Here is a 23,802-nt window from a genome sequence, read left to right on the forward strand (position 1 = left end):
GCTGGGTTTAGTAGAGACTAGAGAGTGTTTATTAACCCTTGCACTGAACTAAGTTACAGTCTTACCTAGAGTGGCTAGACTTTGACAAACTGGTTAAGGTGGAATAGGTCAGTTAACCCTTTCTGTGATACACTGGTAATGCAGCGTTGGTTAACCCTGTACGTCACAATAAGTCTTATACACATACCTACAAAACACTATAAACAGAAATCCCTGAAAAAGATAACATTGTTTAAACCTGAGAAAATAAATAAAAACTTCTTAAGTGGTTTAGACCATTCGTAAGTAGGAAAAACATAAACCATAGATTCAGTATTAAATACGCCATCTTTTTTGTCATTACCTTAAGGAGACATAAAATACAAAGCTGAACTTACATGAAACAAAGGATACCAAGAGAAAGAGGTAAAGTTCTAAATATAAATAAATTGAATGTTTCTTATATTACATTCTTTATCTGAATCGTGAAAGTTTAATTTTGAATTTCATGTCCCTTTAACGACAGCATGTCGGCTGTTTTCAATCTAAGGGGTTAAATAGTGCGGCTCCTGGAGTGAAACGTAGTAATAGTGCTATTACAGGGCTGCATTTCCGCTCTGGAGCTTACTTTAATTATGTGTTTAGCCCTTCTCCTGGGGTTAAACACATAGTTAGAGAATTTTATTAGTGTGCTACTGCTTGTATATGACACATCAAAGCATTTCCTTTTTGTGTTTTTATGTCCATTTAAAATGTTCTAGCGCATTATAGCATTGTATTATTGTTCCCTTGAAGTCTCCTTAACATCAAAATGTAATTTGCAGATCAAGTGTTTGCTTATAGTAGTAAAAAAAAGTTTGTAACATATTCTCACACTTTTCCTGCAAATTATAGGAATAGAAAGATAAAAAATGAAAAGTGCATTTCAATTTGAAATAGAATTTTTTTTGCAATATACTTACATTAGCAAAAATGCTTCTAGTCATTTTACTGTTTTTTTAGTGGCATATGCACATATCCTGTAAGGGCCTGCGCACATTTAATTTTTTCCCTTTTTATCCTTTTAACTGAAGATTGATGGCTTTTTTAACTAAATTCAGGGAGGCTAAAGTACACACTACAAGATCCAAAACCCTGACCCTACAAACACTGTGCAAAGTGACTGCTTGATCAGTGCAGAACCTCACGTATACCTTCCCCTAATCAGCCAATGAAGGGAGATGAGACGTCACATACCAAACAGACAGTATACAACATTTCCAATAAGCAAAAAGCCAGGCTAGGAACAAATCACCTCTTTAAACTTTTGCAGAGAATGTTCAGGTCCAAACACAAACTGCAGCTGGACAAGTTCCCTGTGACAATGTTTCCGTCCCTCTGACCCACAGACATGGAAAAGTACTTTATGGAGGACAGAGCGACTGATGACACTTGAGTGGCGTAAAGCAGAGACCAGCTCATCCTCAAGCAACCAGCGGATCTAGGATAAAGAAGTAGCACAAACCAGAGGAAGCAGAATGAGTAACAGTGGAGGTGACAACGGACATTAGAACATTGTGTACAAAGAAAAAATTAAGCAAAAGAAATTCACCTCGCTCATTGTAATTTCTATTGCCTGTTTGTGCTCTGGAGGGAGCCTTGAAAGAGCAGAGTATCTGGTAGAGGGAAAAAACAAAGGGATATTAAACTTCAGTTATAAATCCCCCCCTAAAACACAACATTCCATCAAGCTTGTACTGGAACGTCCGACCAGTGAAGGAGAGAGTAGCTTCCTAATATCATTGATTGTGCGTGTATCCCTTACTCATGAACAAGCATTCAGTGTTAAAAGGACATGAAACCCAACATTTTTCTTTCATGATTTTGGTAGAACATACAATTTTAAAGAACTTTCCAGTTTATTTCGATTATCAAATTTTCTTCATTCTCTTGGTATCATTTGTTGAAAGAGCAGCAATGCAATACTGGAGCTTACCTAGATAAACCTTTCAGCATAGGATAACAAGAGAAGGAAGCAAATTAAATAATTAAAGTAAATTGGAAAGTTGTTTAAAATTCTATTCTCTATCTGAATCGTGAATGTCTAATTATGACTTTACTGTCCCTTTACATCCTGCCCCTCTCTGTCACACAGACTCTCAAGCAATAAGATTCTCTTAAGGTGAATTCTCAGTGTTGCTGCTCATGGTAGTCAACAATGTTATTTTTAAATAGTAGTAAGTACACTAAGCGGTTGTTTTGGGGATATTTGTAGGAAAATTTGCATTCAGTGTATATATAAATATTTAGTTATATTTAGTTATTGAGTGGAGAAACATAGTTGGGTCTGTTTGTTTCTTTTTAAAAATAAACCTGTTTAACTGAAAATCAATGCAATCACCTGAAGATAACAGAAGAGGGGAGGCACATGCAGTACAGATTATTTTGGGCCAGGTTACAAGTGGAGTGCTAATTAACTCCGCTAGAAGTAAGCTTTCTACATGCATCGGGTTGCGCTTGTATTACAAGTTAAAAGTAAATCTCTTTCGCTCACGTGATAACCCAACATGCATAAAAAGCCGAACTTAGAATTTGGCATGCGAAATAACCTATTTCCTATCGGAAGTCAATTGAGCAAAAAAAAGTGCTACTCGTGCCCAAACACAATCACATATTGTCAAGTGCGCTAACCAGACATGAAAATATTAATACTTATACCCTTTTTTTGTATATAGTAGGAATCTTGGAATAAAAAATAGTTAAGATGCAGGATAATATTGATCATCTCCTCTATGAAATCACATTGCATATTGGTATACCCCTGATCTTTTTTAATAAGGTCTAGTACAGACTGAACTCCTGACTCATGTGGGATTGATGTATATAAACTCACTATATCTAGTGAGACTAGTATATCATTTTCACTAACTGCCACTTTATCTATTTTAGTCAAAAAATCCCCTGTATCTTTTAAAAAGGATTTCTGATTTGCAGCTATGGGATTCAGAATCTTGTCGAGGAAGATAGCTATATTAGCAAAAATTGATTCAGTGCTAGCCACTATGGGTCTGCCTGGTGGCTCTTTCAGATTTTTGTGAATTTTAGGGGTAGTGTAAAATACAGGTGTAATCGGATCTTTCTTTACTAAAAATATAGCTAGATCCTTAGTAATAACTTTGTTGGCCTGGGCTTTATTGACTAATGCAGCTATTTCCTTTTGGTACACTCCACCATCTGATAGTTGGGCTAAGATTTCCTGTATGTAGTACTCTCTATCTAGCACTACTACAGCTCCGCCCTTGTCAGCATTCTTAATCTCAATTAAATTGTTATTAGACAGATCTTTCAGGGCCTTACGTTCTGCTAAGTAATATTTGTACTCATTCCACATTTAGATGTTGTATGCAATTTATTAATATCAGCTTGAACAAAATTTATATATGTTTCTACCCCTGAGTTAGAAGTACTGGGTACAAACCTAGACTTGTTTCTCAATTCTAAGGGTTGAGTATCAAATGTCCCTCTCCCAGCCGGTGTATTATTAGATCTATTACAAATACCAATCTCAGATAAATTACCAAAATATGCTTTCAATCTCAAATTTCTAAAGAAACGATATAGGTCTTTTTCAAGGGTAAATTGGTTTGCATATACTGTGGGACAAAATGATAACCCTTTATTTAGAACACTTAATTCATCTTTGGTCAGTTCATATTTGGAGATATTAATGACTAATGTCTCTGTTACATTTTCCTTTAAAACTGACATGTTATTGTGGCTAGTGTCAATAGGTAATGCAAAGTCTATAAAAACGGATGATGTAGTTTGTACGTTACCATTGTCTTCGCTTTCCTTGGTTTGCAGTAGTGGATGTGAAGTCCCATTTACTTCTTGCGGCCCCTTGGGAAATGCCTGTTCCTTAACCTGTTGGATTGTTGGGGGTAAGTGCCTACGGCTATTATGTTTCCGTCCTCCCCTCCGGTATCGGCATCTGTCCTCATGTACAAAAAATCCTCTGATGAGGATGAGTCGCTGTTCATTGTCGTGATTTTCTCTGTGGCGTGCCTCATTCCTCTCCATGCGCCGCATCCTCTTCCTGGTCGCCTCTTTCCGACGTCATAGGCATCTCCCTCATTGGTCCAGCGGTACACGTGATTTGCTTTGTAGTCCTCGTCATCACGGCTGAACTTCTGCCTCTTGATGTCCTTTAACTCTTTCTGGTAATCGTCCAGGATTTTGTCAATCTCCTTCTTCGTTTTGGCCAATTCATCTGCAGAAAAACATAATTTATGCTTACCTGATAAATTCCTTTCTCCTGTAGTGTAGTCAGTCCACGGGTCATCCATTACTTATGGAATATATCTCTTCCTAACAGGAAACTGCAAGAGAATTACCCAGCAGAGCTGCTATATAGCTCCTCCCCTCACATATCATACTCAGTCATTCGACCAAAGCAGACGAGAAAGGAGGAACCATAGGGTACAGTGGTGACTGGAGTTTAATTAAAATTTAGACCTGCCGTAAAAACAGGGCGGGCCGTGGACTGACTACACTACAGGAGAAAGGAATTTATCAGGTAAGCATAAATTATGTTTTCTCCTGTTAAGTGTAGTCAGTCCACGGGTCATCCATTACTTATGGAATACCAATACCAAAGCTAAAGTACACGGATGAAGGGAGGGACAAGGCAGGAACATTAAACAGAAGGAACCACTGCCTGAAGTACCTTTCTCCCAAAAATAGCCTCCGACGAAGCAAAAGTGTCAAATTTGTAAAATTTTGAAAAAGTGTGAAGCGAAGACCAAGTCGCAGCCTTGCAAATCTGTTCAACAGAGGCCTCATTTTTAAAGGCCCAGGTGGAAGCCACAGCTCTAGTAGAATGAGCTGTAATCCTTTCAGGAGTCTGCTGTCCAGCAGTCTCATAGGCTAAGCGTATTATGCTACGAAGCCAAAAAGAGAGAGAGAGGTAGCCGAAGCCTTTTGACCTCTCCTCTGTCCAGAGTAAACGACAAACAGGGAAGAAGTTTGACGAAAATCCTTAGTTGCCTGCAAATAGAATTTCAGGGCACGGACTACGTCCAGATTATGCAAAAGTCGTTCCTTCTTTGAAGAAGGGTTAGGACACAGAGATGGAACAACAATCTCTTGATTGATATTCCTGTTAGTAACTACCTTGGGTAAGAACCCAGGTTTAGTACGCAGGACTACCTTGTCTGAATGAAAAATCAGATAAGGAGAATCACAATGTAAGGCAGATAACTCAGAGACTCTTCGAGCCGAGGAAATAGCCATCAAAAACAGAACTTTCCAAGATAACAGCTTGATATCAATGGAATGAAGGGGTTCAAATGGAACGCCTTGAAGAACATTAAGAACTAAGTTTAAGCTCCACGGCGGAGCAACAGACTTAAACACAGGCTTAATCCTAGTTAAGGCCTGACAGAAAGCCTGAACGTCTGGAACTTCAGCCAGACGTTTGTGTAGAAGAATAGACAGAGCAGAAATCTGTCCCTTTAACGAACTAGTAGATAAGCCCTTTTCTAAACCCTCTTGTAGAAAGGACAATATCCTAGGAATCCTAACCTTACTCAATGAGTAACTCTTGGATTCGCACCAATGTAAATATTTATGCCATATCTTATGGTAAATTTTTCTGGTAACAGGCTTCCTAGCCTGTATTAAGGTATCAATAACCGACTCCGAGAAGCCACGCTTTGATAGAATCAAGCGTTCAATCTCCATGCAGTCAGCCTCAGAGAAATTAGATTTGGATGTTTGAAAGGACCCTGAATTAGAAGGTCCTGTCTCAGAGGCAGAGACCACGGTGGACAGGACGACATGTACACTAGGTCTGCATACCAGGTCCTGCGTGGCCACGCAGGCGCTATCAGAATCACCGAAGCTCTCTCCCGTTTGATCTTGGCAATCAAACGAGGAAGCATCGGGAATGGTGGAAACACATAAGCCATGTTGAAGACCCAAGGGGCTGTCAAAGCATCTATCAGCACCGCTCCCGGGTCCCTGGACCTGGATCCGTAACAAGGAAGCTTGGCGTTCTGACGAGACGCCATGAGATCCAGATCTGGTTTGCCCCAACGACGAATCAGTTGAGCAAAGACCTCCGGATGAAGCTCCCACTCCCCCGGATGAAAAGTCTGGCGACTTAGAAAACCCGCCTCCCAGTTCTCCACGCCTGGGATGTAGATCGCTGACAGGTGGCAAGAGTGAGACTCTGCCCAGCGAATTATCTTTGAGACTTCCAACATCGCTAGGGAACTTCTGGTTCCCCCTTGATGGTTGATGTAAGCCACAGTCGTGATGTTGTCCGACTGAAATCTGATGAACCTCAGAGTTGCTAACTGAGTCCAAGCTAGGAGAGCATTGAATATTGCTCTTAACTCCAGAATATTTATTGGGAGGAGTTTCTCCTCCTGAGTCCATAATCCCTGAGCTTTCAGGGAATTGAAGGCTGGCGTCTGTTGTTACAATCGTCCAATCTGGCCTGCGAAAGGTCATCCCCTTGGACAGATGTGGCCGAGAAAGCCACCATAGAAGAGAATCTCTGGTCTCTTGGTCCAGATTTAGTAGGGGGGACAAATCCGAGTAATCCCCGTTCCACTGATTTAGCATGCACAATTGCAGCGGTCTGAGATGCAGGCGCGCAAATGGTACTATGTCCATTGCCGCTACCATTAAGCCGATTACTTCCATGCACTGAGCTACTGACGGGTGTGGAATGGAGTGAAGGACACGGCAAGCATTTAGAAGTTTTAATAACCTGGCCTCTGTCAGGTAAATTTTCATCTCTACAGAATCTATAAGAGTCCCTAGAAAGGGAACTCTTGTAAGTGGTAATAGAGAACTCTTTTCCACGTTCACCTTCCACCCATGCGACCTCAGAAATGCCAGAACTATCTCTGTATGAGACTTGGCAGTTTGAAAACTTGACGCTTGTATCAGAATGTCGTCTAGGTACGGAGTCACCGCTATGCCTCGCGGTCTTAGTACCGCCAGAAGTGATCCTAGAATTTTTGTAAAGATTCTTGGAGCCGTAGCTAATCCAAAGGGAAGAGCTACAAACTGGTAATGCCTGTCTAGGAAGGCAAATCTCAGATACCGGTAATGGTCCTTGTGAATCGGTATGTGAAGGTAGGCATCCTTTAGATCTACTGTGGTCATGTACTGACCCTCTTGGATCATGGGAAGGATGGTTCGAATAGTTTCCATTTTGAATGATGGAACTCTTAGAAATTTGTTTAGGATTTTTAAGTCCAAGATTGGCCTGAAGGTTCCCTCTTTCTTGGGAACCACAAATAGGTTTGAATAGAATCCCTGCCCGTGTTCCGTCCGCGGAACTGGGTGGATTACCCCCATTAGTAAGAGGTCTTGTACACAGCGTAGAAACGCCTCTTTCTTTATTTGGTTTGCTGATAACCTTGAAAGATGAAATCTCCCCCGTGGAGGAGAAGTTTTGAAGTCCAGGAGATATCCCTGAGATATGATCTCCAACGCCCAGGGATCCTGGACATCTCTTGCCCAAGCCTGGGCGAAGAGAGAAAGTCTGCCCCCCACTAGATCCGTTTCCGGATAGGGGGCCCTCTCTTCATGCTGTTTTGGGGGCAGCAGCAGGTTTCTTGGCCTGCTTGCCCCTGTTCCAGGACTGGTTAACTTTCCAGCCCTGTCTGTAACGAGCAACAGCTCCTTCCTGTTTTGGAGTGGAGGAAGTTGATGCTGCTCCTGCCTTGAAGTTACGAAAGGCACGAAAATTAGACTGTTTGGCCTTTGATTTGGCCCTGTCCTGAGGTAGAGCATGGCCCTTACCTCCCGTAATGTCAGCAATAATTTCTTTAAAGCCGGGCCCGAATAAGGTCTGCCCTTTGAAAGGAATATTAAGCAATTTAGATTTAGAAGTCACGTCAGCTGACCAGGATTTAAGCCATAGCGCTCTGCGCGCTTGGATGGCGAATCCGGAGTTCTTAGCCGTAAGTTTGGTTAAATGCACAACGGCATCAGAAACAAATGCGTTAGCTAGCTTAAGTGTCTTAAGCTTGTTGATTATTTCATCCAATGGAGCTGAGCGAATGGCCTCTTCCAGAGACTCAAACCAGAATGCTGCCGCAGCAGTGACAGGCGCAATGCATGCGAGGGGCTGTAAAATAAAACCTTGTTGAACAAACATTTTCTTAAGGTAACCCTCTAATTTTTTATCCATTGGATCTGAAAAGGCACAACTATCCTCCACCGGGATAGTGGTACGCTTAGCTAAAGTAGAAACTGCTCCCTCCACCTTAGGGACCGTCTGCCATAAGTCTCGTGTGGCGGCGTCAATAGGAAACATTTTCCTAAATATGGGAGGAGGGGTAAAAGGCACACCCGGTCTATCCCACTCCTTGCTAATAATCTCTGTAAGCCTTTTTGGTATAGGAAATACGTCAGTACACACCGGTACCGCATAGTATCTATCCAACCTACATAATTTCTCTGGAATTGCAACCGTGTTACAATCATTCAGAGCCGCTAATACCTCCCCTAGCAATGTGCGGAGGTTCTCTAGCTTAAATTTAAAATTGGAAATCTCTGAATCCAGTCTCCCTGGATCAGATCCGTCACCCACAGAATGAAGCTCTCCGTCCTCACGTTCTGCAAACTGTGACGCAGTATCTGACATGGCTCTCATCTCATCCGCGCGCTCTATACTTAACCCAGAGCTATCGCGCTTGCCTCTTAATTCTGGCAACTTAGATAATACTTCTGTCATAACAGTAGCCATGTCTTGCAAAGTGATTTGTAAGGGCCTCCCTGATGTACTTGGCGCCACAAAATCACGCACCTCCTGAGCGGGAGGCGAAGGTACTGACACGTGAGGAGAGTTAGTCGGCATAACTTCCCCCTCGTCGTCTGGTGATAATTTCTTTACATGTAAAGATTGACTTTTATTTAAAGTAGCATCAATGCAATTAGTACACAAATTTCTATTGGGCTCCACATTGGCCTTTAAACATAGTGAACAAAGAGATTCATCTGAGTCAGACATGTTTAAACAAACTAGCAATGAGACTAGCAAACTTGGAAATACTTTTCAAAATTAATTTACAAGCAATATAAAAAACGTTACTGTGCCTTTAAGAAGCACAGAAAAACTGACACAGTTGAAATAACAATGACCAAAATAGTTATAGCAACCAAATTTTCACAGTAAATGTATTAAGTTAGCAAAGGATTGCACCCACCAGCAAATGGATGATTAACCCCTTAGTACCCAAAAACGGATAACAATTATATAATTAACGTTTTTCTCACAGTCAAATACACTGTCACAGGACTGCTGTGCCTGATTACCTCCCTCAAAATGGATTTTGAAGACCCCTGAGCTCTCTAGAGACGATCTGGATCATGGAGGATGAAGTAGACAGATTGTGACTGAATTTTTACTGCGCAAAAAAGCACTAAAATAGGCCCCTCCCACTCATATTACAACAGTGGGGAAGCTCAGAAACTGTTTCTATGCAGAAAACAAAAATGGCCATGTGGTAAAAATCATGCCCTAATAAGTTTTATCACCAAGTACCTCACAAAAACGATTAACAAGACAGTAAACGTTTTAAACATACATTTGAAAGTTATGTATTATTATTAATAAGCCTGCTACCAGTCGTTTTTACTGCAGTTAAGGCTCATACATTATTTCAGTATTAACAGTATTTTCAGAGTCAATTCCATTCCTTAGAAAAATACATTCAGTCGCTATCACTGCATTTAAGGCTGAACTTACTTTACAATGGTATCAGCAGTATTTTCTCAGTCAATTCCATTCCTCAGAAAATAATTTACTGCACATACCTCATTTGTTGCAGGGGAGCCCTGCATGCTATTCCCCTTCTCTGAAGTTACCTCACTCCTCAGATGAGAAACAGCCAGTGGATCTTAGTTACGTCTGCTAAGACCATAGAAAAAAACCCAGGCAGATTCTTCTTCTAATGCTGCCTGAGAATAAACAGCACACTCCGGTGCCATTTAAAAATAACAAACTTTTGATTGTAGAAATAAACTAAGTTAAAAAACACCACAGATCTCTCACAGCTTCCTTTTTAGTTAGGCTGCAAGAGAATGACTGAGTATGATATGTGAGGGGAGGAGCTATATAGCAGCTCTGCTGGGTAATTCTCTTGCAGTTTCCTGTTAGGAAGAGATATATTCCATAAGTAATGGATGACCCGTGGACTGACTACACTTAACAGGAGAAAGTGAGTGTTTAATTTGTTTTCACTTTCAGACACAGTAACTTTTTGTGTCTCAATTTCTTCCTGCAGGCATTCAACCGTCCACACAATGATGTCGAATGAGCATTTATTTAGAATGCATTTGAATCTCTTCTTGTATTTGTCATTGTTGGTCATAATTGTAGGTCTTAATTTTATTCTTAGACCCCTTGGAATTCGTCTCACCCGAAAGTATTCAGCCAAGGTGACACTATGCATTTCATATGACAGTAGTTCTTTCCTTGCCTTTTCCCAGTCTCTAACAATATTGGTATTTGATGTACCTTTTAGGAAGTCCCTTGGACCCCTTGCCAGAGCTGTGATTCTTGAAGCATCTATGTCCGAATATGAGAAAACATCCATGTCTTCATCTGTTACCTCCATGTTATCCTCAGGTGCACGTGACTTGTAGCAGGTAAGTATAGATACAACTCCAATAGGTAAGTGCAGCACCTTTCATTATTATTCCAGCATGTATTTCAACATATTTATACCTTCTTGAGTAGTGCACGTACGCTAGGTGAGGTCTGCCAACCTCACATATATACATATAGTGAAACAAATGGATAGCGTCAGCACTTTTTAGTAAAAGTATCCATTCTTTATTGAGGTAACAAACAAAATAAAAACAGCAACGTTTCGAGTCAACACAGACCCTTAGTCATGCTATGGATTATGGGAAATCACCTTCTTATATAGCACCTGTATGTTAATTGACCTTAATTGCTAGAACACTTCTTAGTTTCCATTTTGGATTTTTTTTTATCCCCTAACAGGTCAGAATGTTCAACAGTAATCCTTATACAAAACCATAGTTTTTTTAATTGCTATACAGTTTAACTATATTATATATCTTGTGAACTTAACCCAAGACTATACATCTGCAAAAATAGTTTAAAAGATGATTACAAAATTACAAAAATCCAATTAATTAAAAACAACATTATAAAAACAGGTGAAGATCATAGTCTTTGTTTAGACCATCCGGACTGAGGGTTTTTAGATGCTGTATCCACCATACCTCCCGTTTTTTTTTAAAGTAACTCTCTGTTACCCCCTCTCCTTTGCTTAGGTATGTGGTCAATTATTTGGAATCTTAACTGACTGACAGAGTGTCCTGCATTTAAAAAATGGGATGATACAGGAAGTGTCATATCCTTACATCTGATGGAAGATTTATGGGCACTAATCCTATCTTTGATGGGGTTGATAGTCTCACCCACATAGCTCCGCCCACATGGACACTTAAGGATGTATACCACATAATCTGTGTTACATGTATAGAGGCCTTTAATTTCACGTTTTTTATTATCATTTATCTGTGCTATGTATTTCCCTCTAATCATAGAGTTACACTGTGCACAGTTAAGGCAGGGGTATGATCCTCTATTAGCTGTAGTGAGATAATTTATGGTTTCTTTTTTGACTAAAATAGATAAAGTGGCAGTTAGTGAAAATGATATACTATTCTCACTAGATATAGTGAGTTTATATACATCAATCCCACGTGAGTCAGGAGTTCAATCTGTACTAGACCTTATTAAAAAAAGATCAGGGGTATACCAATATGCAATGTGATTTCATAGAGGAGATGCTCAATATTATCCTGCATCTTAACTATTTTTTTATTCCAAGATACCTACTATATACAGAAAAAGGGTACGGCCATGGGCTCCAATGTAGCCCCCTCATACGCCAATATATTCGTAAGCCAATTTGAAAAAAGATATGTTTATCCAAATAGTAACTATCACGGAAATTGTAAGTATGGCTGCGGTATATAGATGATATATTTGGCGTATGGGGGGGCACATTGGAGACCTTAGAGAGTTTTGTAAATGAACTCAACAATAGCATTGGTAGCTCACAGTTTACGGTTAGTCATTCGCAGGTGAAAGTGAGTTACCTTGACACTCTAGTATACAAAAAAGATGGTCTTCTAGTAACAGATTTATATTGTAAACCAACAGACCGCAACACACTGCTTCATTTTGAGAGCTATCACCCAGATAGGGTATTTAATGCTATTCCAAAGAGCCAGTTTTTCAGAACTATGCGTAATGTGAAGGAGAAGGATCTACAGGAAGTAAGATTAAAGCAAATGGGTAAAAAATTCATAGATAGAGGCTACCCTCAAACTATTATAACTACTAGTGAACAAATAGTTAAATCCAAAATCAGTGAGACACAAAGTACCCAACAAGATTTAATAGATACGACACATTCCAACAAAAATCAGAGTGATAAAAAACAACTTATCTTTTCCTCAGTATATAACCAATTTAGTAATGATATTTCAAAAATCATCAAAAAACATTGGTATATACTGAGCAAAACTAACCCACAGATTGAGGAATTTTGTAAGCCACCAATTAATTCCTATAAAAGAGTTAAAAATATTAGAGACCTTGTGGTGAAATCAGATGTGGGGACAAATAAGAAAGAAACCATAAATTATCTCACTACAGCTAATAGAGGATCATACCCCTGCCTTAACTGTGCACAGTGTAACTCTATGATTAGAGGGAAATACATAGCACAGATAAATGATAATAAAAAACGTGAAATTAAAGGCCTCTATACATGTAACACAGATTATGTGGTATACATCCTTAAGTGTCCATGTGGGCGGGGCTATGTGGGTGAGACTATCAACCCCATCAAAGATAGGATTAGTGCCCATAAATCTTCCATCAGATGTAAGGATATGACACTTCCTGTATCATCCAATTTTTTTAAATGCAGGACACTCTGTCAGTCAGTTAAGATTCCAAATAATTGACCACATACCTAAGCAAAGGAGAGGGGGTAACAGAGAGTTACTTTTAAAAAAAAGGGAGGTATGATGGATACAGCATCTAAAAACCCTCAGTCCGGATGGTCTAAACAAAGACTATGATCTTCACCTGTTTTTATTATGTTGTTTTTAATTAATTGGATTTTTGTAATTTTGTAATCTTCTTTTAAACTATTTTTGCAGATGTATAGTTTTGGGTTAAGTTCACAAGATATATAATATAGTTAAACTGTATAGCAATTAAAAAAACTACGGTTTTGTATAAGGATTACTGTTGAACATTCTGACCTGTTAGGGGATAAAAAAAAATCCAAAATGGAAACTAAGAAGTGTTCTAGCAATTAAGGTCAATTAACATACAGGTGCTATATAAGAAGGTGATTTCCCATAATCCATAGCATGACTAAGGGTCTGTGTTGACTCGAAACGTTGCTGTTTTTATTTTGTTTGTTACCTCGATAAAGAATGGATACTTTTACTAAAAAGTGCTGACGCTATCCATTTGTTTCACTATATATATATATATATATATATATATATAATGAACCCAGGTAGCGCACTCTCACTTGCCAACAATTACTCCAGACCAGGGTGCATAAGAAAAATACTCATTAATGTCCAATAATATGCACTCCCTGGATTAATCCATATTATTATTGGATATTAATACATACATATATATATATATATATATATATATATATATATATATATATATATATATATATATACACACACATATATATATATATATATATATATATATACACATAGACATCTTTAGAGATGTTAAAGCCCTTTTCTCTCTAGCACCTGAGACCTCATATCGTTGAGCCCTTATAACTTTTGTTTGCAATAACTTAAATTATGCTTACCTGATAATTTTCTTTTCTTCAGACGGGGAGAGTCCACAGCTGCATTCATTACTTTTGGGAATTCAGAACCTGGCCACCAGGAGGAGGCAAAGACACCCCAGCCAAAGGCTTAAATACCTCCCCCACTTCCCTCATCCCCCAGTCATTCTGCCGAGAGAACAAGGAAAAGTAGGAGAAATATCAGTGTGAAAAAGGTGCCAGAAGAACAAAAAAAAAATTATGGCCGCCCCATATAAAAACATGGGCGGGGAGCTGTGGACTCTCCCCGTTCGAAGAAAAGAAAATTATCAAGTAAACATAATTTAAGTTTTTCTTCATAAATGGGGAGAGTCCACAGCTGCATTCATTACTTTTGGGAAAACAATACAAAAGGCGGCCCATTCTTAGGGCACTAAAGCCTGAAAACACCCAAACTCTCGATAAAAAAAACGCTTCACCAGAAGAAAAATGCACAAGTAACTGCCCATCAGTTAGATCCAGCAAGGCCCCTGCTAGAGACCGCTCAGACCACTAGACTCGACCAAGCCAACAGCCAGTCTGAGGAGACAAAGTCCTGCAGACTCTAAGCCTGCGAATAAACTCACCCCCGACCAGAAGGCAGGCAATATCCAAATTCTCCCTGAAGGGAAGAAGAAGGCCTCAGATAAGGGAGTCCGAAGGACCCCAGAACCCAAAAGGCAATAAAGCAAAAAAAGGGTAACTCCAGCGAGTAACCAAGGATGAAACAGGCCAAAACCGCAGAAAAACATAATTTATGTAAGAACTTACCTGATAAATGAATTTATTTCATAGTGGCAAGAGTCCATGAGCTAGTGACGTATGCAATATACATTCCTACCAGGAGGGGGCAAAGTTTACCAAACCTCAAAATGCCTATAAATACACCAAGATGTGGAAATCCACAGAGTCACTAGAGAGGGAGGGATAAAATAAAAACAGCTATTTCCGCTGAAAAAATGAAATCCAAATAATAATTAAGTTTTCTTAAAAAAAATTAAAAAACTCAAATCATAGGCAAAATAATCAAACTGAGACAGCTGCCTGAAGAACCTCTCTACCAAATACTGCTTCTGAAGAAGCAAATACATAAAAATGGTAAAATTTAGTAAATGTATGCAAAGAAGACCAAGTTGCTGCTTTGCAAATCTCATCAACTGAAGCTTCATTCTTGAAAGCCCAAGAAGTGGCAACTGATCTAGTAGAATGAGCTGTAATTCTCTGAGGCGAAGACTGCCCCACCTCCAAATAAGCCTTGTGAATCAAAAGTTTCAACCAAGATGCCAAAGAAATGGCAGAGGCTTTCAGACCTTTCCTGGAACCAGAGAAAATAACAAATAGACTAGAAGTCTTTCTGAAATGCTTAGTAGCCTCAACATAGTATTTCAAAGCTCTTACCACATCCAAAGAATGTAGAGATCTCTCAATAGAATTCTTAGGATAAGGACAAAAGGAAGGAACAACAATTCCCCTACTAATGTTGCTAGAATTCACTTTAGGCAAAAATGTAAACAAAGTCCTTAAAACAGCTTTATCTTGATGGAAAATCAGATAAGGAGACTCACAAGAGAGAGAAGACAATTCAGAAACTCTTCTAGCAGAAAATATAGCCAAAAGAAATAAAGAAATAACACTTTCCAAGAAAGTAATTTAATATCCAAAGAATGCATAGGCTCAAAAGGAGGAGCCTGCAATATCCCTAAAACCAAATTGAGACTCCAAGGAGGAGAAATAGACTTAATAACAGGTTTGATACAAACCAAAGCATGTAACATAGTGTTAATCACTGAGTCAGAAAAAGCTCTATGACTAAGAACTAAGCGTTCAATTTCCATACCTTCAAATTTAGAGATTTGAGATCCTGATGGAAAAACGGCCCTTGAGACAGAAGGTTTGGCCTTAAAGGAAGTGGCCAAGGTTGGCAACTGGACATCCGGACAAGATCCGCATACCAAAACCTGTGAGGCCATGATGGTGCTATCAGAAACACATGAGGTTGTTCCATTATGATCTTGGATATCACCCTTGGAAGAAGAACTAGAGGCAGAAAAGGGTAAGCAGGTTGGTAAAACCAAGGAACTGCTAAAGCATCCACCATCTCTGCCTGAGGATCCTTGGATCTGGAAAGATATCTGGGAGGTTTCTTCTTCAAACGGGAGGCCATAAGATCTATTTCTGGACGAGCCCACCATCTGCACAATCTGATGAAACACATCTGGATGGAGAGACCACTCCCCCGGATGCAAAGTCTGACGACTGAGATAATCTGCTTCCCAATTGTCTACACCTGGAATATGAATCGCAGAAATTAGACAAGAATTGGACTCCGCCCAAGAAAGTATCCAAGATACTTCTTTCATTGCTAAAGAGCTGCGAGTCCCTCCCTTAAGATTGACATATGCCACTGTCTGAAAATGAATGAAAAGTTCTCTCTTTAATAGATGCCAAGCCTGAAGAGCTCTGAAAATAGCACAGAGTTCTAAAATATTGATTGGTAACCTCGCCTCTTAAGGTTTCCAAACCCCATATGCTGTCAGAGACCCCCAGACAGCTCCCCAACCTGAAAGACTTGCATCTGTTGAGATCACAGCCCAGGAAGGACGAACAAAAGAGGCCCCTCGAACAATACGGTGATGGTCCAACCACCAAGACAGAGAGAGTTAAATGTTGGGATTTAAGTATATCAGTTGTGATATCTGAGAATAATCCCTGCACCATTGATCCAGCATGCAAAGCTGCCGAGGTCTCATATGAAAACGAGCAAAGGGGATTGCGTCCGATGCTGCAGTCATAAGACCTAAAACCTCCATGCACATAGCCACTGAAGGGAATGATCGAGACTGAGGTTTAGACGAGCTAAAACCAATTTCATTCACCCCTTGTCTGTTAAAGACAGAGTCATAGACACTAAATCTATCTGGAAACCTAAAAAGGTGACCCTTGTTTGAGGAATCAAGAAATTCTTTTGTAAATTGATCCTCCAACCATGCCTTTGAAGAAACCACACTAGTTGTTTTGTGTGAGATTCTGCTAAATGAAAAGACTGAGCTAGTACCAAGATATCGTCCAAATAAGAAAACACTGTAATACCCTGCTCTCTGATTACAGATAGAAGGGCACCAAGAACCTTCAAAAAGATTCTTGGAGCTGTCACTAGGCCAAATGGAAGAGCAACAAATTGGTAATGCTTCTCTAGAAAAGAGAATCTCAGAAACCGATAGTGGTCTGGATGAATTGGAATATGAAGATAAACATTCTGTAAGTCTATTGTGGACATAAAATGCCCTTGCTGAACAAAAGGCAGAATAGTCCTTATAGTCACCATCTTGAAAGTTGGGACTCTTACAAAATGATTTTAAAACTTCAGATACAGAACTGGTCTGAAAGAATTCTCTTTCTTTGGAACAATGAATAGATTTGAATAGAACCCCAAACCCTGCTCCTGGAGAGGAACTGGTACAATCACCCCTGAAAGCTCTAGGTCTGAAACACAGTTCAGAAAAGCCTGAGCTTTTACAGGATTTGTTGGAATATGAGAAAGAAAGAATCTTCCCACGGGAGGTCTTATTCTGAAACCTATTCAATACCCTTGAGACACAATATTCTGAATCCACTGATTATGAACAGAATTTCCTGAAATAATTTCATGCAGTCTTGGGGGCTGGATTTGTTTTTTTTATAAGGTTTGGTCTTATTCCAATTGGAAGATGGTCTCCAATTGGAACCAGAGGCCCTAGGAGAAAGAGTCTTATTTTGTTCTTTATTCTGACGAAAGAAACAAAAACCTTAAATTTACCCTTAGACTTTTTATCTTGAGGTAAAAAAACTCCCTTCCCCCCAGTGATAGTGGAAATAGTAGAATCCAATTGATTACCAAACAAATTCTTACCCTGGAAAGATAGAGATAGTAGTCTAGATTTAGACACCATGTCAGCATTCCAAGATTTAAGCCATAAACCTCTTCTACCTCTCCTGATGAAAACGGTGGTCTAAGAGAACACAAGTCGCCAACCCTAGCTACCAAGCTAGTAAACTGCACAGGACCGTCTTCAGAAAGAAAAGCAGGAAGGAAGGACTGTACCCATAACCAGCAGGGAAAAACTACCTGCTGAGGAGGGATCCACCGCGAAGCCTTAAACCTAAGGACGGCTCACAAGATCTATCTATGATACACGGACAAAGTTCAACAGATCAGCTAGATCCCTGACCCTCACTCCGGGCAACGGGCCCAGCACCAAAGTAACTGGTAATGTCTGAAAGGACAAAAGAATTAAAAATTCCCCGCGCCACAAAGACCTTCAGGAAGGAAAACAGAGGATATCCAGCTCCCTAAAAAAGAGTTCGAGTTCCAGAACCCAGTCGCAGCTCGTTTCCCGAAGACTAAGGACACTCCCAAAAGGATACCCTCTACTGAAACTACAGCAATGTCACAAAAAATCCAGCCCTTCCCCTGACATCCTGCACGCAAGGCAGGGGAGACAACCCCAATGAAGAGAGGAAGAAAAGAACCTCCGAGCACCAGGTGGATACTGTGGAATGCCAAGTCCACCCCAAAGGGATGGGAACAAAAAACAGAACAGCTCACCCGCACACAGGTATGGAGTGTAAAGCTGTAGATGGATTCAAAAAGGTCAGATACCGAATGAAAGAACCATCCAGCAAATACGGTTGGCCCAGCAGGAATGTCCAATTCTCAGATAAGAGAGACAAAAATCCGCCTGTAGGAACAGAAGATGTCCTGGAACCGGGAAATTGGGCTGTCCCGAACCAGTCCCAAGGGATCTGGATACAGAACCCCAAAATGTCCAGACAAAGACAAGGGATAAAAAAGCCCAGACACCCGGAACCCGGAGCCGACTTTAAACAAACTAGTAACCCCAGAGGAACCACCGGGTTACCCCATCCGGAGCCGACCTTGCGCCACAGTCATATCCAAGGCACCTTGGACACTGATAGACTGATAGACACTGAACTCTCACAAAGTATCCCAGACACAGAGTGCTTTAAAGACCACAGCGGGATTCAAACTCCCAACCTAAAAGGTGCTAGGCAATGATTAAAGCCACACAGCTACTCTGATTGACCTCTAAAGGCTCTAGGGAAAATACCCGCTAAGTCTAGAGACTAAGGTAAATGTACAAGAGAAACAGAGCTCAAACCTAGAAAACTGAATTGAGAAGGTAACAATAGTCTCCAAGATCCTCTCAGGATCAACTTCCCAGAAGAACCTACAAGTTGAGGATTTACGAATTAACGATCATTCTAACCCCTGGCGGATGAAAACACAAACGCCTAAGCAGTGGCAAACACTCGAAAAAAAGGAGACAACATAATCTGCCGAGCTCCAAAGTTATGGCAGCAGACAAGATCCCGGGAAGTAGAACAAAGACCAAAAGGCCCTAACTTCCTGAAACCGATGACCAGAAGACCAGTCCCAAGGAAAGGGGACAAAAAGCCCTCGACCCGAAGGAAGAGGCACCGTCATCAAGGAACAGAGTCCAAGAGGACAATCCCAAAGGAAGCCTCAAAGGAGGAGACGGAAGAAAAAAAAAACGCCACCAGAACCTGACACCACGAATTTCCATGGAATCCTCAGAACCTCCGACCCACTATGGTAAGGAGAAAAAACTCTAGCACCTGAACCAAAAGAACACATTAGCCTAAAGTACGCCTTAGCAGGATCCGAACCTCGGAAACCCCGCCACCTAAACATGGATAGGACAATAAGGACTGAGCACAATCCCATCTGATGCCCCCAGAAGATAAACGAGGACCAGCCTGACGTCTCTGAACGAAAGGCCACCTATAACTTGTAACAAAAAAACAAGTTATAGAAGCCACTCGGCACCCCAACCGGACCAGCCAGGTATAACAGGCACGACATATCTAATATAGACCCTAAGGGACAGAAAAACTAGTACCCAACCAGGACCAGCCTGATACATATGGCACCCAAAAACTGTCCAAAGCCACAGAAAGTTGTAACCCTAGAAGGGATAGACAAATTAAACAGACAAATGGTAGACATAACAATGTCCTAACTTTACATATAACTTCCGCAGAAGCTCCAATGCGACCACAAAATCGCAAATTCCAGAGAAGAAATTGTTTCCAAAGGAAAAAATTATAACAGACATGAGCTTTCAAAATTAAATAAAATACATCCTAACCGGATCAAAATAAAAGAGGGCAACACCCGCAGGTTAACGCCCAAGAAAAACGGACACACTAACAGGACCAGCCGGTCAGAGATCCAACTCTCCCGTAGCTCACAACTGGAATAAGATACCCCAAAGAACCGAGGACCCATCAAACCCATCAGGACTGGGATCCTCCAGCACCGCCAAAACATTCCGCAGCAGGACACTAAGGCGTGTCAGTCTATAACTAAAAGCAAAACCCTGAGGATTGGGCCCCTGAAGCCTCAGAGGATACCGCTTCCCCAGAGGGCTGATATGACCCAGACGATCCCCAACCTGAAGAGCCTTGGTTAACAGAACACAGACAGTATCTCACCAACATCTCCCTTCCTAGAAGATGTAAATGCGCCAATGCCATAGAAATGGCCACGCGGAACCGTGCCATAACCTCTGGAGGAAACAAGCCACCTTCTGGAGAAGGGGTAACGGCATTAGGGACACCTGCTTGCATAGCCAAAGAAGGTTCTAGGGCACTCGCCTCACGGGAAATGGGGTCCCCAAGGACGGATGGCTCGGCGGACTCTAAATTCCTTGTTTCGGGAGAAAAAAGCACTCTAAAGCGGCATGCGGAACATAACTGATGGGCCTGGATTACCCGGCCATTTCATACTCTTCGCAAGAAGTAGAATCTGAAACAGAGACATCCGTCTCCAAAAAATCAGAATCCTCCATAACTTGGCTAGAAATTATAGAAAGAAAAAATAAAAACGGCACCTTACACCCTCCAATGGCTGGGGCACTCACCACCTCCTATGACCCAGACAACTAGCGAAACAGACTCTCTCCTTCGCCATGTGGTCAGGAATACGGAAATGGAGGCTAGGAACGTGACCAAGCCTAGTCACAAGGTACACCATGCAGGCCAGAAAAAAAGTGCGCCAAGGCCACAAGGGCCGCGCCGCCTGACAAAAAAGGCTGTTATGTTCCGATATAGACACAAGCCTAAGCGACACTACACATTAGCAGACAGAATCACATAACAAACATGATTAAAGTAGCCCCTGTTCAATAACCCTCCTCAGGAGATATTAACCCTTGATTCCATAAGATAAAGGAGTCCTACTGGGACCCTGCTTCTTCATTTACATTACATTTCACACATAGAAGTAAAATCAAACGACCTTACATGAATCTACACCGGGGAACAGGAACACGGCCCTTCAAGTGTGACAGATAGTAGCGTCGCTTCTGACATGAACTTGAGTGAACAAAGCAGGCAGCGAAACTCGTCAACGCTGATTGCTAAGAAGCTGTTAATATGAGTCAGGATGGTTTTGCAGAAAGACTCTCCCTGCATCTCCGGACTCTAACTTTCATCCATGCTCTTACTGAGAGGCTGACAGCTGAACTACTTAAAACTCCAGTCCCATTTCGAAGAGTACTACCCTCCAGAAGAGACTATCTTTAATCTTTCGACACTTCTCTGCCAACCAGTGGCGTCGCTACAGGGGGGCGAGGGGGGGGCAGATGCCCCCCCCCCCCTTGAATATGCCAGCCCCGGCACTGAATCATAATGCTGGACTCTAGAGGGAGGTGGAATGTGAGTGAGTACATGCAATGCTGGCGCTATTTGCATGCACGGCTCCTCCTCCAGATAGTTCCAGTGCGGTCACGTTCCTTCACAGCATGAAGGATTGAAGGAACCTGACCGGTGACGAGTCTGGAGACTGGAAGAGGGAGGAGGAGTCAGCAGGTGCTGTCGTCGTGTCACGTGTGGTGTGCTACAGAAGCGCGGGGATTGGGAAGGAGCAGGTACTGTCTGTAGGCCTGTAGCTGAGCGCCTGTCTCTGTTGAGTGGACACTGAGTGGATAGGGTTAGGCCACAAAGTCAGTGATGTGCCAGGTTCTTGCTCTGTCTCCCAAACAAAAGGTACAGAGTGCTCTTTTTCCAGCTGCAAATCAAGTACATTAAAACTTCCAGCCCATGACATGCACCACAAATGTGTGTTAAACAAAAACAGAATTTATGTTTACCTGATAAATTACTTTCTCCAACGGTGTGTCCGGTCCACGGCGTCATCCTTACTTGTGGGATATTCTCTTCCCCAACAGGAAATGGCAAAGAGCCCAGCAAAGCTGGTCACATGATCCCTCCTAGGCTCCGCCTACCCCAGTCATTCGACCGACGTTAAGGAGGAATATTTGCATAGGAGAAACCATATGGTACCGTGGTGACTGTAGTTAAAGAAAATAAATTATCAGACCTGATTAAAAAAACCAGGGCGGGCCGTGGACCCGACACACCCTTGGAGAAAGTAATTTATAAGGTAAACATAAATTCTGTTTTCTCCAACATAGGTGTGTCCGGTCCACGGCGTCATCCTTACTTGTGGGAACCAATACCAAAGCTTTAGGACACGGATGAAGGGAGGGAGCAAATCAGGTCACCTAAATGGAAGGCACCACGGCTTGCAAAACCTTTCTCCCAAAAATAGCCTCAGAAGAAGCAAAAGTATCAAACTTGTAAAATTTGGTAAAAGTGTGCAGTGAAGACCAAGTCGCTGCCCTACATATCTGATCAACAGAAGCCTCATTCTTGAAGGCCCATGCGGAAGCCACAGCCCTAGTGGAATGAGCTGTGATTCTTTCGGGAGGCTGCCGTCCGGCAGTCTCGTAAGCCAATCTGATGATGCTTTTAATCCAAAAAGAGAGAGAGGTAGAAGTTGCTTTTTGACCTCTCCTTTTACCGGAATAAACAACAAACAAGGAAGATGTTTGTCTAAAATCCTTTGTAGCATCTAAATAGAATTTTAGAGCGCGAACAACATCCAAATTGTGCAACAAACGTTCCTTCTTTGAAACTGGTTTCGGACACAGAGAAGGTACGATAATCTCCTGGTTAATGTTCTTGTTAGAAACAACTTTTGGAAGAAAACCAGGTTTAGTACGTAAAACCACCTTATCTGCATGGAACACCAGATAAGGAGGAGAACACTGCAGAGCAGATAATTCTGAAACTCTTCTAGCAGAAGAAATTGCAACTAAAAACAAAACTTTCCAAGATAATAACTTAATATCAACGGAATGCAAGGGTTCAAACGGAACCCCCTGAAGAACTGAAAGAACTAAATTGAGACTCCAAGGAGGAGTCAAAGGTTTGTAAACAGGCTTAATTCTAACCAGAGCCTGAACAAAGGCTTGAACATCTGGCACAGCGGCCAGCTTTTTGTGAAGTAACACAGACAAGGCAGAAATCTGTCCCTTCAGGGAACTTGCAGATAATCCTTTTTCCAATCCTTCTTGAAGGAAGGATAGAATCCTAGGAATCTTAACCTTGTCCCAAGGGAATCCTTTAGATTCACACCAACAGATATATTTTTTCCAAATTTTGTGGTAAATCTTTCTAGTTACAGGCTTTCTGGCCTGAACAAGAGTATCGATAACAGAATCTGAGAATCCTCGCTTCGATAAGATCAAGCGTTCAATCTCCAAGCAGTCAGCTGGAGTGAAACCAGATTCGGATGTTCGAACGGACCCTGAACAAGAAGGTCTCGTCTCAAAGGTAGCTTCCAAGGAGGAGCCGATGACATATTCACCAGATCTGCGTACCAAGTCCTGCGTGGCCACGCAGGAGCTATCAAGATCACCGACGCCCTCTCCTGATTGATCCTGGCTACCAGCCTGGGGATGAGAGGAAACGGCGGGAACACATAAGCTAGTTTGAAGGTCCAAGGTGCTACTAGTGCATCCACTAGAGCCGCCTTGGGATCCCTGGA

The 23,802-nt window shown here is 41.4% G+C and overlaps 1 protein-coding gene across 5 annotated transcripts in view; it reads right to left on the bottom strand.

Moving 5' to 3' along the window:
* Positions 1-23,802, bottom strand: part of SZT2 (SZT2 subunit of KICSTOR complex) — a 482,374-nt gene that overhangs the window by 297,913 nt on the left and 160,659 nt on the right. For all 5 annotated transcript variants that reach the window (XM_053693604.1, XM_053693601.1, XM_053693602.1 and 2 more), the window contains 2 exons: positions 1,571-1,634; positions 1,274-1,459 (listed from right to left, as the gene is read on the bottom strand). In XM_053693604.1, the coding sequence (XP_053549579.1) occupies positions 1,274-1,459; positions 1,571-1,634 (250 nt within the window). The remainder of the gene's footprint in view (positions 1-1,273; positions 1,460-1,570; positions 1,635-23,802) is intronic.

Source organism: Bombina bombina, chromosome 10 (genome assembly GCF_027579735.1).
Source record: "Bombina bombina isolate aBomBom1 chromosome 10, aBomBom1.pri, whole genome shotgun sequence".
NCBI classification, from domain to species: Eukaryota; Metazoa; Chordata; class Amphibia; order Anura; family Bombinatoridae; genus Bombina; species Bombina bombina.